This window comes from Juglans regia, chromosome 6 (assembly GCF_001411555.2).
Source record: "Juglans regia cultivar Chandler chromosome 6, Walnut 2.0, whole genome shotgun sequence".
Classification (NCBI taxonomy): domain Eukaryota; kingdom Viridiplantae; phylum Streptophyta; class Magnoliopsida; order Fagales; family Juglandaceae; genus Juglans; species Juglans regia.
In genome coordinates, this window is record NC_049906.1 from 14,520,865 (window position 1) to 14,536,710 (window position 15,846).

General features: G+C 34.8%; 1 protein-coding gene across 1 annotated transcript; it reads left to right on the forward strand.

Annotated features, from left to right (window-relative positions):
- Positions 1-6,307: 6,307 nt before the first annotated feature.
- LOC108983186 lies at positions 6,308-14,956 on the forward strand. The gene is made up of 7 exons (XM_018954741.2): positions 6,308-6,809; positions 8,422-9,198; positions 9,325-9,677; positions 12,150-12,361; positions 13,624-13,880; positions 13,971-14,149; positions 14,298-14,956. Exons 1-7 carry the CDS (start codon positions 6,566-6,568, stop codon positions 14,379-14,381), a joined length of 2,106 nt encoding a protein of 701 aa, XP_018810286.1. The 5' UTR covers positions 6,308-6,565; the 3' UTR covers positions 14,382-14,956.
- The last annotated feature ends 890 nt before the right edge of the window (positions 14,957-15,846 follow it).

Sequence of the window (15,846 nt, forward strand, 5' to 3'; positions counted from 1 at the left end):
TACTATTGTATTACTTGAAGAACACAATTTTTCAAGGCATAACCATCAGAAAAACCATCAATCCAGCACTTGCATGCTTCTCATATGCAGATTGGGCAGGAAACTTGGATGATAGAAGCTCAACATCTGCTTATCTAATTTTTTTTTGAACAAACCCTATCTCGTGGAGCTCTAAGAAACAAAGAGCAATTGCAAGGTTGTCTATGGAAGCCGAATGTAGGGTGTTGGCCACTGTTGCAGTTGAGTCAATGTGGACACTGTCTCTATTTCAAGAAATGAAATTTACTCCACTGATGTTATGTGACAATCTTGGTGCAACACATCTTAGTTTTAATAATGTTTAGCACTCAAGAATAAAGTACATTCAAATAGATCTTCATTTTGTTCTAGACTTGGTTCAAAAAAATGCCCTTCATGTTCGTCATGTTCATACCAATGATTAACTTGCAGATTTACTGACCAAGCCTCTCTCGTGTCAACGTACAAATCATCTCAGAAACAAGATCGAACATATTGATGGTAGCCCGTTCTTGCGGGGGCATATTAAGGAAGATCTAGAAAATATCTCTTTGCCAACTCAGACTCAATGGAAACAATGAATATTTGGCAGATTTGGTGCAAGCTTAATTTTAGGAACAATTTTGAATATTTGGTAGATTCTGTGCAAGTTTGATTCTAGGAACAGTTTTGATTTTCTCTGTAAATCTTATAGTATCATACGTTGTAACTCACATTACTTAGCATACTCAGTAATTTCCTTGTATATAAACTGATAATGTATAGCAAATGAAATTGAGTTTAGAATTTTAAAATCAAAAGCAGTGTTATTCCTTTACACTTTGAATGAAAAGTTCATGTCCTTTGTTTTCTTTCTTTATTTTCTTTTAAATCAAATGATATTTCATTTTCTAAATAGAAAAATAGACTTATTTTTAGTCTTCAGTTTCTTTTTAGTGCATTTATTTATTTATTTTTATATAAATGGGATGAAATATAGCATATCATTTAGGTCTCTTTTGTTTTCATAATTATTTTCATCTCATCTCATCATTACAACTTTCTTAAATTCGCAAACAAAATAAAATAAACAATTCAACTTATTCAAATTCCAAAACAAAAATAATATTAAAAATATATATATATATTTTAACAATATTTTATTCAACTTTCAACTTTTATTTGATCTCATCTCAACTTTTAGTATGTCTAACGATTACTACCAATTTCTTATAAATGGATTAATTTGACAAATCGTCCAATAACAATAAATAATAAATTAATTTTTTTCTAATCAAACTTGCATTGAAATTAAAAAGGAAAATATAAGAGGTGAGGGGTGGGGGACCCAAATAAAAATCACATTACAAAAATCACAGTGCATAAAAATCATAGATAAACGGGCAATAGGTCCAATAAATAATGTTCAGCCAAGCCAAGGAATGGACCTCCAAAATAGCTTATTTATAATTCAAATGGTGGATTTGTAGGATACGATTGTGATATGCATCAGAAGCAAGGACAAACAATCTATTAGGAGTTGTCAAAGGAGATATTCCCATCCTTTCCCATAAATCGTTGATTAGGAAACATATTTAGATATCCAGAGATCTAGATTAGGAAAAGTTAACCCGCAATTAATTGATTTATTAATCGTATCGTATTGAGTCAACATATTTTGACCCAAACCTACTTATCTCGTATCGTTTTAATGTCGAATTTCTGGCACGTGTTATATATTTTTACCCCTACTTCTCTTCTTTCCAAACACTCATATCTTATATGACACGATCCATAAATTCAATATAAAAATAATACTAAAGTGACAATATATAACATATACCGTTTCCAATTTACCAACTTTGACTATTATATTATACTTCTCAAGTTTCCATTTTATTATTTCGATAATTAAATTGGTAATTTTTTCTATAAGAACCTTATTTCCAATTATCTGACAAAAGACTGATGTGATAGGACATGTTGAAGCATGCTGCATGGCTAGAAAAATAATAAAAATGTCAAAATAATTTAGAATATAAAACTCATAAATATCTTAAAATTGTATTAAATGAAAAAAACAAGAAAACTGAAATATCATAAAACTAAAATATAATAAATTAGAGTGTGGTGACGGCTCGAGGTGCCCAAGCGAGACTTGAGGGCAGCCGTAATTCATGATAATGAAGATTCAGCGTCCGAATAAGAGCTTTAGGGCGGTCTATTCTAGTGAAGATAGAGAGCTTAGGTGCCTAAGTGACACTTGAGGGCGACCACACAGTTGGTGCTCCAAGTCAGGCGACTTGGCTTCTAAGCTTTATGTTTGTGGGGGCTGATTGCCATTGATTGAGAGTAATGGGCATAGTCCTCTGCTTGTGCATACTCTTTGTTCCGTTTATTCATCCTAGGACTCTTGTTTGATATTTGAATTGCCCGAACTTGTTTTGATTAAGACGATCAAGCAATGTTTCTTATCCATCTTCGTGTTCCTACTTATTTATTCATTGGGAATCTCATTGAGATTTAAGGCGTTTTACAAGAAAAATTTAAAAATAAAAGTTTTTAAGTGAAAATAAATTTCAAATAGCGAGTTTGAGAAAGGCAAACCTCAACCATGTAGCTATTGCTTTCAATTTTTGCTTGACGGAGATTGTTCGCCACTAAGTTATCTTTGTTGTGATTTGTCCCACTTGCGTATTTTCTTTATTTCTCTTATATGTGCCGGGACTCATGGTTGAGCCCATGACGTCTAAGTGTTGTTGATTGGGACTAGTGACCAAAGTACATTGTTTATCAATTTTTTATCTCCGTGTTCTCGTTTGCCCATTCTCTTTAGAGCCTTGTAGAATTTTGAGGAGCTTTATAGGGAGAACATCCAAACCCAAATTTATTAGCATAAATAATTTTTAAATAGTAGGTTTGAGAAAAGCAAATCAGGGCACGTAGCTACTGCAAGTGAGCTTAAAAGCTCAGTCCATGATGCTCTAGGCTGGTGCAAGCTTTAGTGGCCACCATGATTGTTGCTTGGGGCGAGCTTCATTGCTCGCCCATGGAGCATGAAGCTCGCCCTTGATGCTCCATGCTCAGGCAAGCTATGAACCTTGCTTTTTGCTCGGGGCAACTTCATTGCTCATCCTTGATGCTCCATGCACGGGTAAGCTAAGTACCAACCCTGCTCCATGCTCGGGCGAGCTTCATTGCTTGCCCTTGATGCTCCATGCGCGGAGGGCTAAGTGGTTGCCAAGTGTATTCCTTAGAGCGAGCATCATTGCTTGCCCATTTTGCAAGAAGACTGAATGATTGCCAAACAGGTTGCTTGGGGCGAGCTTCATTACTAGCCCTTGATACGGGAAAGGCCGAACAACTGCCATGCTGGTTGCTCAAGGTGAGCTTCATTACTTACCCGTGATGCAGGAGGGTTGAATGACACTAAGATGGTTGCTCAAGGCGAGCTTCATTTCTTGCTCGGGATGTAAGCAGGGTGAGTGCTCGCCATGTTGGTTGCTTGGGGCAAGCAATGAAGCTAGCCTATGATGCAAGTAGGCTGCGTGCCTACCACACTCTTTGCTTGGGGTGAGCTTCATTGCTCGCGATGCGAGGAAGCTGAGTGCTTTCCATTCGCGTTGTTTGGGGCAATTTCTCGCCTGTGAAGCAGGCAGGCTAAGTGTTCGACGTGCTTGTTGCTTCATGCAAGCATCATTACTCACTCGTGATTCTTGTTGCTTGAGGCGAGCTTGATTACAAGTTGGCGCTTTAGTGCACATGTGGGCTAAGTGCTCAGCCCGTAATGTTTTTTGCTTAGGGCAGGCTTTAATGCTCACCCTTGCACGTTGTGTGCATGGATGTGCATTTCGTACATGTGCAATGCATGCACTTGCTGCTTCAAATGTTAAATCATAAAATAAACATGATGTATTTGAAGAAAGTGACAAGAGACTTATCTTTGTAGATGTTTTATCGTGGTTTCACTAGACTGCTCATTTTTTGTTTTATCTAGAACTATATTCATTCTTTCTCATTGTAATCCTCCATTGAGTACAATGCCTCATTTGTAGAGAACTAGTTTTTGTTGGGCCATGTTACCTTTCTTTTGTTTGGAGAGCAACAAATCGTTTCCAAGGGCAGTGCCAACGACTAATGCGATTTTTTTGTGGGTTCGAAGCCCAACAATCCAGTTGAATGGCCCAAGACAGTGCATGGGTGTTGATTTGGTGCCAGGATGCTTGCTCGTGATTTAAATAGTAAATAAAGTACATAAAATATAAACAAATAAGAGACACAGATATTTACGTAATTCGGTATAAAAGTCCTACATTTACGGATTGTTTAAGGGCAAATCTACCACGTTTTTATGTTTCTCATGACCTCAAATAACTTTCAACACAATTGAGAAAATAGGGTTGAGGAGAGATTGAAGAAGATGCCATCCCTATAGAAATCTGATGAGAAAGAGAGAATCCCTAGAGAGTGTAGATTCAAAGCTCCACATTTGCAGACATCCCCTCTTTTTTCTTACAGGGTCATTCGTTATTTTCTGGAATAGTTAAGTCCTACTTATCTTATATTATTTTAATATTTTTGTACAACAGTCAACAATGTTTAGTTTTATCTATTACTAATCTTATTTCTTTCTTTCATTTATTTTAGATAATGAACTGTATCTTAGTTCATTTAATATCTAACAAAGATAATCTTAATCCAACTTATTTAATTAAACAATTCAGATTGTTTAATTTTAACTAACTAATTTTCTGTTAAATTCATACCGAGTATACTGATTTATAAAAATAAATAAATAAATGGCGAATGGGACCAAGTTTAGGCGTAGTGAATCAGTCCTACACTCGAACATACGGACAGAAGCATACTGAACCAATTTAATTTCAGGAAGTTAAAAATCCCTTTAAAATAGATTTCCCGTCAGATTTTTAATTGGGGTTGGAAAGTCGGTCTTCGGATTTGGTTAAAAATCCCTATAAGCTAGATTTCCTGTCAGAATTTTTGTTGTCTCGTTATGTTCAAGTGTTTTCAAACTCTACCTTAATTTTTACCTATATTTTCGTTCTTCCAACTTTTTAACTTTGAAAAATGATATTCTTATATCTAGTTTAGACAGTGAAACGAGATAATTTAATATAATAAAATAATTTAATTTTTTAAAATTTTAAAATAAAAATAATATTAAAAATAATATTATAATAATATTTTATTTAATTTTTAATAAAATATCTCATCTCATTTCATCTGAACTGCATAATCAAACGAGATATTTATAACTTTATAGTTATAATTTCTGAATTTCATAATTTTGTCATTGAAATCTTTCCTAAATATTTTTGTCAACTAACTTAATTAAAAATCACCAAAATTTTGTACACATATTTTGTACTTTTTTTATTTAATGGTTAAAGAAGAGTTTTTTTTTTTAATAATTTTTATTTTTAAAAATATTTAAACAGATTTAAAATTATTTTAAAAAAATTACACGATGAAAAAAATCGGTAGAAGCTTATGTGGATGTAACATCACCCTTTATAAAAACTACGTTGCAAATTGACTTGATACAATACATTGACTCCGCTGTACAATGAAAATATTTTATAATAAAAAATATTATTTTTTTATATTAAAAGAGTTTTACAACTTATCTCAATTTGTTAGGAAGTTTTTATATTTGTTTGGACTAACTATTTTCCTAAGTTTATTAGTGGCAAATACGCAAAATGAAAAATCAAACTAATGTCTTCTCGAAGTTTATTTATTTATTAATTTTATTTTATCAAAATTGTTAACTAAAAGTGTAAATTCAGGAATAAATGAGTATTTAACCTAAAGCGATTTTATAAATTTAATTTTATTATAAATATAATGATATATATATTTTAAAATATATAGTTGTCCTTTTTTTCATCTTATAAGATTTTTCTGTTCTGGTTTTTTTGATGCTAAGAATTTAGATGAATCATTCCATAATTCTAAATTAATTTTAATATAAATAATTGTAAAAAATAATTAAGAATAATGTTAAATATACTTTTATGATGTGTAAATCTCGTGTATTTTCTTTAAAAAAAATAAAGTTCATTATTAAGAAAATTATTTTTTATGTAAATTTCATATTTATCTATTTTTTTAAAAAGATTTACATAATCTATTGCAACAATCATTTCTTAGCAACTAAATTGATCATTTTTCATTCATATATAGCTAAATCAATTTCAATAGAGTTTCTTTTATTATTAAAAAAAAAACAAAAAAAAAAGCGCAAGTAGGTAGCAGGTAACTAACAAAAAACTAGATCGAAAACATTACAGAGTCAGCTTCTCTGTCGCTGTTAGAAAATCCAGGCGTGGGTCGGGACCGTCGGGTACAAGAAATCCACGATCGTCAAAATTCGCCGGCCGATCCATCAAAGCATCCTCTGCACTCTGCTTGCCTATTTATTTACTTGTAATTATTTTTCAAAAAAAATAAACAAAATATTATCATTATTATTAATTTATTATAAAAGAAAAAAACTGTGTCACTTCCATTACACTCTCTGCGGTGAGAGTGGTACGATGCTAAAATGGCTCAGCACAGGCTGCAATCGGGAGCGGACAGGTTCGTCCACCATTCTTCTTCCAACGGCACGCCTGATCACGTTTCCATCGGGATTCGCGCCGCTCAGTCGCACAAGCCGTCACGGTCTCGGCGCTCGGCTCGGTCCGACTGGGGCCGACGCGTCTCCTTCGGCGCCGTCATCTTGATCCTGTCCCTGGTGCTCGTCGTAACCGTCTTGGCGTACTATTACCTTTCCAGTGACATTAGAGGTCAGTTTCTCGGTCTTTCGCTGTTGAGAATATGCGGGAAACCACGGCGGATTTGTTCGCTTTCTTTGTATGGTCACCGTGGATAAAATGCAGGAAAAGGAAAATGAGAACGGATCTGTGTGTTTCATGTGTTTATATGTTGTTTTTTTACTTACATGTTGATTTGGATTGTTTGATCTGTTTGTTGGCTGAAAAAAGGTGTACGAAAAACTGTACCACTGGCGGCAACTTTTTTGTACTGCGGTTTGATTGTTTTTTTTTTTTTTTTTCCAGTGTACCTTTTGAATGTTGTTTCTCTGTAGTATTGATTATCTCGAGACATTTGCTCTTGCTGCCAAACAATGCTCAATTCCTTACCAGCCATTCTGGCAGTTGCAGCTGTTTTTCTTGGTGATTAATTGGCGGATGATATTTTTAGTATGCTGGATTGGAAACTCCGAAACTTGACTGTGTACTCTCAATTCCTTTCCTACATTTCTGCTGTGCATTTGTTTCTATTTCTGTATCGCACTACATGCCTATCTGGTTGCCAAGAAGTTTCAGTGTAAGAAAACTGGAATTTGAATTTCATATGGATATTGTTTTGGGTTTCATTAACCCTTTGCCTCCAGCATCTTTTAATTTAATCTCACCTGTGCTGGCCAAATGGTTGTTTGATAACCAAATAGATGCAAGGTTTATAATATGAAGGGGCTGTTTGATCACCAAAATAGGCACTCATTCATTTCAAGTGGATTTGATAAGCTCTCATTTTCAAGTCCAAACATTCTTATGTGTTTGATAATCATAAGAATTCAGCTTTACATTAGAATTGACTGAAAATTCTATGACTGGTCAAAACTCATGGCTGAATGCTGCATATTCTCCATTTTGCGTTCCTTAAAGTTTTCGTTGAAATGACATGCATATCTATGAATGTATGTGTTTTTTTTTAATTCCTTTTTGTTCATCATCATTTGTGCAATGAATGAAATCATCACATCACATCACATCAAAAGGACCGTTGTCTATGCTACCATGTCAAAACTATCAAACCCACTCGAGGATAAATTCTTCCACTATTACTGCCAACTTGATTCCCACCCACATGACACCGCCAGAATGATTTGCAGCTTCACAGCACCATTCCTCCACCATCACCTACTGCTATCGTTTTTGGCCCTAGGCTACTCATTCTTGTCATCACTACCACCACAACCACCTTTGATTTGGTTGTTGCACCATCTTTGTTACCAAATTGCTAAAGAACAAAGGAAAAAAAAACCTTATTATGGAGAAAAATCTAGGAGATTGTCTTTTATATTGAAGCAAATATAGAAGAGTGTATTCAATAGAATGCCTAAGTTTAATAATTAAATAGCACCTTATTCTGTTCATTTATTTTTGCCATCTACATTTTCTTCTCAGCAATCAAATGGAGTTTGATGGATTTAATCTCCCTAATTTTTAGTAATTTTTCCATTCTGAACATAAACACGGGATCATTTTGTCACTGTATGAGCTTTTTCTTTCAAATAGATTATTTTACCTTGGTTGATAATTGATTTATGTACTGACTACAGGAATCTGATTATTATCTAAGCATTTGAATGATTATTTTGTGTTTGTGTAGATGTAAGTAATGCTGAGAATGAAGGATTGAAGAATGATGATTTCCTAGCAAATGTGACACGGACAAATAGGTATAAAGTTCTCAAGTTTGGCCAGGGTTCAGTAGGGAATGGCCGGGACTCGAGGTATTGGGATAGAGATGATAGGAGAAGGGATGAAGATTACAATGAGGATGTTCTGGAGCATTCTAGTGAGGCTGATACTAATGACGCTTCTGATAAGGGTGACGTTCTGGTGAAAATGAAGAATGGAAACAAGAAGTCCTCTCTTGACGATTCTACTAATGGTTCAGATCGGAGAGGCGTTGGATTGTACAATGAAGCTGGGCGTAGTGAATTGAAAGTTTATGAAGCACAATACAAGGCTTCTTTAGAAGATGTGGGGCAAACATCTTCAGAAAATGGTAACTCAAATCAGCTATTTGATGCTGAGGATTTGAAAAGGCAGACTGAGGTGGTTGATACTGATGATGAGTATGATGATGGTTTTGGATTTCATGATGGTAGAAATGAAGACTATGATGACAATGGGCATGGGAAAGGGGACCATTTTGAGGAATCAGATTCACACAATGAAGATGTCGGAGACTCTAGGGAGTCATCTGATCGTCTTAATGCTGGAGACGAGAATCAGAATGTGGCTGAGGTGGAAGAAAAGTCAACTAATTCATATGAAACGCGGAATTATGATAGTGTCAAAACAAAATCTAAACGCGTCCGTGCCAATGGAAGACAGTCTACAAGGACAAGGTCGGATTCAAAGAGGAAAGCAAAGCGCCGTAAGTATTTTGGCAACAGTTTTGTCTTCTTGTGCAAATGGTCTGGGTCCATGTCACTTTTTTCTGAACTTGCACCCCTATACTCTGGTTTTATTCCTACTAATGTGTAATGTTTAATTACTTTAGGCTCTTGTGAGATGAAGTTCTTAAACTCGACTGCACAGCTTGTAGAGCCTTTAGAAAGTCGAAAGTTTGCTAGGTTTACCTTGCAGTACACAGAGGTAGAGGAGAAGCCCAATGGACAAGGGCAATGGGATCCTAGGTTCGCAGGACATCAGAGCCTTGAAGAAAGGGAAAATTCATTCTTCGCACATGATCAAAAAATAAATTGTGGCTTTGTTAAAGGTCCCGAAGGATCCCCAAGCACAGGATTTGACTTGGCAGAAGATGATGTAAATTACATCAGTAAATGCCACATTGCTGTGATCTCTTGCATTTTTGGAAATTCGGATCGCTTGAGGACGCCGACTGGTAAAACGGTACACGATTTTTATTTTATTTTCAAGTGAGAAAACTTAATGTTTTGCTATTTTTCTTCGAGGAAAAATATTTATTCTAGAGATTTATGCATGTTGAAGGGAAAGTTAGACCATAATACACCTTCTGCAAGGTTAGAAACTTAGATCTAGTGAGAGAACCAAAATCTGAGATTCTATTGATTGTTGGTTGGTATCATTTCCATTTTATAATTGGGTGGCCGATTTTTTTTTTCAAGTGATGTAATCTTATTAAAAAGCACAGGGGCCTAAATTGGTACACAAGGATACAAACAACTCCCTACTTAAAATAAAAGGAAAACAACAATTCAAAAAAATCTGAAAATCTCAAAAAGGCAAAGTATCATGAGTGCTTTTTTTTTTTATCAGTAAAAAAGAGAGATATTATATATATGAATGAAATAAACGTAATCCTTGTACACAAGACGTATACAAAGGAACTCCTAAAAACATTCTAAAGGCTAATTAAAAGTATCATGAGTGCTGTCCATGTATAAAGGGAGTTGGGCACAAATCTTTATCATCTTTACCACTGAAGCTTCCTTTTCGTCAAAGATCTGTGCATTCTGCTTTCTCAAAATACACCACATTAAGCATAAAGGGCCAACCTTCATACTAACAATGAATGGGAGTCCAATTTAAAGTCTATAAGGCCTATGAAAATGGTTCTAAGTAATATACTTATATAGAAAGACTCAATATTGACAAAATACTCCTAAAAACATTTGCAAACAAAATAATTTTGCTCTACTCAGTCTCATCTTGGGAATGTTGGATGCATAGGTTCCATTCAACACATAGTAATGATTTGCTTTGTCTACCAAGATGTATTTCTAGGTGATAATACTAGAGCATTCAGAATTAACCTCTAGGGGTTGGCTCAAGTGGTAAGAGCCTTAGGGGAGGTTTGGATAGTGAGTTGAGATGAAATGAGTTGAGATAAAAGTTGAATAAAATATTGTTAGAATATTATTTTTTAATATTATTATTGTTTTCAGATTTGAAAAAGTTAAATTATTTATTATATTTTCTGTGAGAATTTGGAAAAATTGTAATGATTAAGTGAGATGAGATGAGATGAATTAACTGACTTTTTGTATCCAAACCTCCCTTGGTCTTGGTGGTATGCTCCCTCTAGCTCTAAGGTTCAAAAACCCTTCGGTGCAAAAGTTTTCTAGGGGGCCATAATATTGGGGGAATGTCCCCTTGAATTACTAGATGTGCACTTGCAACAAACTCCTTGCTGAGAGCCTGTGCATCCCTGTGATTAGTTAGGACTTTGTTCCGGACAATTGGTGCCAATAAAACAAATACTAAAGTGTTTAGAATTTATTTTCTTTAATGAGAATATAGTGAGAGATGGGATAATCTGTTCTGGTGCAAAACTGATGTGGAACATATCTGGAAACCTGTCTACTAATGCCTGCATTGTGGGCTATGTTAAAAGAATTATTATCATCAGGGTTAGGGTTACTAGAAGAAAAGTTTTGAATGCTTGATATAGAAATGGATTATTAGGCTTTGATGTAAACATTTGAAGAAATTTTATAATACAAGTTGCAGGAATTTTCAGGCACTAGCTAAATTTTAAGGGTGGTTATGATAAGTTAATTGATTGCTGGCAGTAGGGTCATAATGGGTTTGAGTGGTCTTGTAGGTGTAAGACTGGGGTTTGGGTTTATTGTCTAGTCACAGAATTTCATGGCTGTTTAGTGGCTTTCAAGAATACTTTCAGGTTGGGGAGGAGCATTGGTGAGAGGCAAAGAAGGAGGAGGAGATTTTAACCTCCCTTTTTTCTTATAGGATCACTCCTAAGAAAGAGAGTGAGACGCTAAAAAAATTAAGTTGGAAATTATTTTAAATCACACACAAAAACTCACTCAGTAATCGGAGTAAAAAACATGCCCATGGGCCAAAATCAACATTTTATGTTCAGCAAATCGGAGAACTCTTGAGACAAACACATGTTAATATGAAATAATTAAACCAATTTCCTATCAACTCAAGTAAACATATGCTGGCAGCTAACCTCAAATTCATTATGTATGGTCAATGGGAAGTGCAAAATCAAATAGACTTCTTACCTGCCTATACAATGTAGCCATAATGGAAAGTATGACCAAAAATAGTACAAATCTCCCAAATCACATCTCCGTAACACTAATCACATTCTTCTACAATAATCATGGTATATTGTTATGCATCTCAGATATGAAACTAGTAATCATATGTTGACATTAATTTAGGCCAAATGAAGTTTTTTCTTTTCCACATTTACAATCTGGGAATTAGATAAGTGGATGGAATTATTTAAGGTTACAGTGATTTTTGAGCTACATCTGGTCAATTTAAATTCTATTGCTTTCCAAAGTGTCATATATATCCGTGCTATGATCTTTATCATCAAGAGTGTGGTTTGGATTTGTAAATGATCTCAATTTCTCTTTATTCCAGGTGACTCGACTGTCAAGGAAAAATGTATGTTTTGTTATTTTCATGGATGAAGTTACTTTGCAAACACTTGCTTCAGAAGGTCTAGTGCTAGATAGAATGGGTTTTATTGGCTTGTGGAAGGTTGTGGTTGTGAAGAATCTACCTTATTCTGATATGCGAAGGGTGGGAAAAATACCTAAATTATTGCCTCATCGACTATTTCCATCTGCGAGGTAAGAATGCGACTAGTAATACTAATAGAAGTGTTACAGAAGGTTGTGTTTCGTGATGCAGTTGATTATAAAATGCTGTAGTCCTTATAGCTTGTTACTGTACTAATTTGTGAGTGGCGATCTACATTTGCATCCTTTATACACGTGTCAACATATCATGGATGGCACATGATATTGATTATTACATCTATTCTATACTGCAGACACAACTAATACAATGATGGAAATTGAGTCCTGTTTAAAATTATTTTAAATCATGCGGTCCTTATTTCGATTGCCATGCAGACCATCTGTTTGTTTCTTTGTTAGAAATGTACTGGAATAAATTCATAATGAAATTCGTTTCTCCTTGATTATCTTGTCTTCTTAAGAGCTTATATGATATATAGAATATGTTCATAGTCCATATTCATACAATCTGATTAAGATCCTCTAGATTTCCTAGGGTAATCAACTGGATGGATTTCTTTAAAACCCAATCCTTGCTTTCAATTCCAATGATAGAAATTTTGTCATGTCAGCATCGGAACCCTGAGCAGATTGCGGGTGATAGATTAGTTTTAAATTCAAATTCAATGTGCTAAACATGGTAAATATTAAGATGATAAATATTTGAGTTTGCAAGTGTTAAAATGTAGTGTGGAGAAATACCCACCATTAAATTTGCATGCAATGGTTTGGATTGAAAGAAATCTACAAAGTGGATTACCCTAAGAAATCTAGACGATCTTAATCCCATACAATTTTTGTTTCCCTTATTTTAGTAAATCTTGAACTTGGAATGATTTTGGGTATGCGCATGGGAAAAAATGTTATCAGTGGTCACTAATACATAGGTGTCGCTCTGGTATATGTCCCAAGCATTTGTGCTATGCCCATCAATTTAATCAATAAAATTTTTGTGTACCGATAGAAGAAATGTTATAAGTGTGCCTCGGTTTTAACCTTGGTATAAGCTGTGAGTTTTGGAGAACGAATCAACACTAGTATATGTAGCTTATATTCTAACAAAAGGTGTAGCTTATTAATTGCATAAAGGTTTTGATTATACCCATAGTTAACTCCAATATTTTATATTAATAGTATGATTATTAAGTGAAATACCTACAAACACCCATAAGTATTTTCTGTATATATATATATATATATATATATAGTGTTTTTCAGGATTACACACTCAACTCATGTGGGGAGTACTCTTAACACGTAGTACAATTGCCCAGGTACTCATGTCTGATCTTCTGTATCTAAACTATTTTCAGGTATTCAATCTGGTTGGACAGCAAATTGCGTCTCCAATTTGACCCTCTTCTGATCTTGGAATACTTCTTGTGGCGAAAAGGTTATGAATATGCAATTTCTAATCATTATGACCGGCATTGTGTATGGGAAGAGGTTTCGCAAAACAAGAAACTGAACAAGTACAACCATACTATCATCGATGAACAATTTGCATTCTACCAGGCTGATGGACTGAAAAGATTTAATGCCTCAGACCCAAACAAGCTTCTCCCTAGCAGTATGTTTTTTCATAAGATTAATTGTCCAAAACTTGCTGATACATATACTTCCTCCTTTAATTTACAGCATTATTTGCCAATGTCTACAGATGTACCTGAGGGATCTTTTATCATTAGGGCACACACTCCAATGTCAAATTTGTTCTCCTGCCTTTGGTTCAATGAAGTTGAACGGTTCACTCCTCGTGATCAACTGAGTTTTGCTTATACATACCAGAAGTTGAGAAGGGAGAATCCTGGCAAACCTTTTCATCTCAATATGTTCAAGGTTAATAAATCTATGGAATTTAATCACCCTTGAAGTGAATTGAAGCCATAATGGCTGTCTGAAAGAATTATTCACGTGCGCATAGTAAAAGAAAAGGTAAAAGGGGGTCGAATGTGGATCTAACAATTTTGTTTGGTTCCATATGCAGGACTGTGAGAGGAGAGCCATAGCTAAGTTGTTTCATCACAGGTCAGAGGAAAAGCGGAATATTCACCAAAGTGCAATCGAGTGAAATGTATCATTTTGAATAGGAAGTCGGTATCTTTACACTGTGCTTGGTCACACTTCTTGAATGTTCCGTGAAGTATGCCCTGTAATGTTGTACATGTTGTAGAAGTGCTGCGTGTGGATGTGATACATGAACTTTGCGATTCCAGTGCAAGGAAAGGCTATAGCGGATGAAGAATATTATTGGCAGTCATCCTTTGAGGTGAGGTCAAAATTCTGCAGTATTTTCAAATGTCTGTCTCATTAGAAACATACAACTCCAATCTTCTCTAGCCACATTGTATGCATTTTGTTTTTCTTTTTTCCATTCATTGCTTTGTTTGGATGCAAGCGAAGCACCCGGTATCTCTATGCCACTCCGACAACATCCCTTCCCACTTACATGGTGAGTTTATTGTGGCCTTTACAAGAAATTTTGATTTTGTGGTTCTGACTTGTATTATAATTGGGAAATTTTACTAGTGATTTTGCAGTTCTGATTGTGTTTGGTCACAATGATTCATTGTACCTATATTCTTGGTGAAAAGTGAAATTCTATTTGGTCACTCTATCTTTTAGAGGGTGAAGGTTGACACTAAAGTCACATGTTTTTTAGTTCATTCTTCTGATAGGTTAGTATAATAAAGTTCCAGAGACTGTCAGGTATAATGGTTTCAAGTGTTGGATCGTTGCTCAAGTTATATAACTCCGAGTCGTTGGGATAAGTATGTTTACAAACTGACGTAACGTAATACGATACGTCGGATTTATTTGACAATAAAAGAGTTTTACAGTCAAGCATATCATATTTTTAAACCTTTTTTAATTTTTGGTAAGATCTATTTATAGATCAAATATTTATCTGCAAATAAAACAACACCTTCTAAGAGGATCTTTTATATCACTAGCCTTAGCCATAAAGGTTAGTATGACCTATATACATTTGTCAGAAAATTCAGGGTATTAGAATTGTGAAGATATTATTTTCTTTTTGTTGAAATGATTTGAGTGAATAGTACTTTAATGGTGGAATTTTAAATTTTGAAAATCGAATACTTTTAAAAAAGATAATTTTTTGGCCAAAAATATCAATAAAAGGCATATTTCTTTTTATGCGGAATTAATAATAAAAATGCATATATTCGAGTACTAGGTCCATAAAAGTGGACAGATGCCATACCTTATGTTCCATCAGACTATTCTTTACCTAAAAGGTGCTTTTACGATATTCCAAAGACACAGAGCATAGCAGGAGTGGATCCTTGCTATGTTAGTAAAGATGAGAAGTGCATGACTATCATCTCTCACGAAAGAAAAGTCTCTCAAAGTCCAACCTCCCTTCCTTTTCCCATTATTTGCCTTTTCTTTTCCCCAGTTTTTACCCTTTTTCGTTCTGATCAGTTTGCCGATAATGTACATGATCAAGACCACCATTAGCACCGCCACCTCCTCTCATGTCGTCCCTGTCACGTTTCGTTGGTGGTACACGT

What these genes read in the sequence shown, in the direction of transcription:
- LOC108983186 (XM_018954741.2), top strand. Translation starts at nt 6,566, where the DNA reads ATGGCTCAGCACAGGCTGCAATCGGGAGCGGACAGGTTCGTCCACCAT. An exon ending in AAAGAGGAAAGCAAAGCGCC is followed by an intron (nt 9,199 to 9,324) that starts GTAAGTATTTTG and finishes TAATTACTTTAG; the next exon opens with GCTCTTGTGAGATGAAGTTC. An exon ending in GGACGCCGACTGGTAAAACG is followed by an intron (nt 9,678 to 12,149) that starts GTACACGATTTT and finishes TCTTTATTCCAG; the next exon opens with GTGACTCGACTGTCAAGGAA.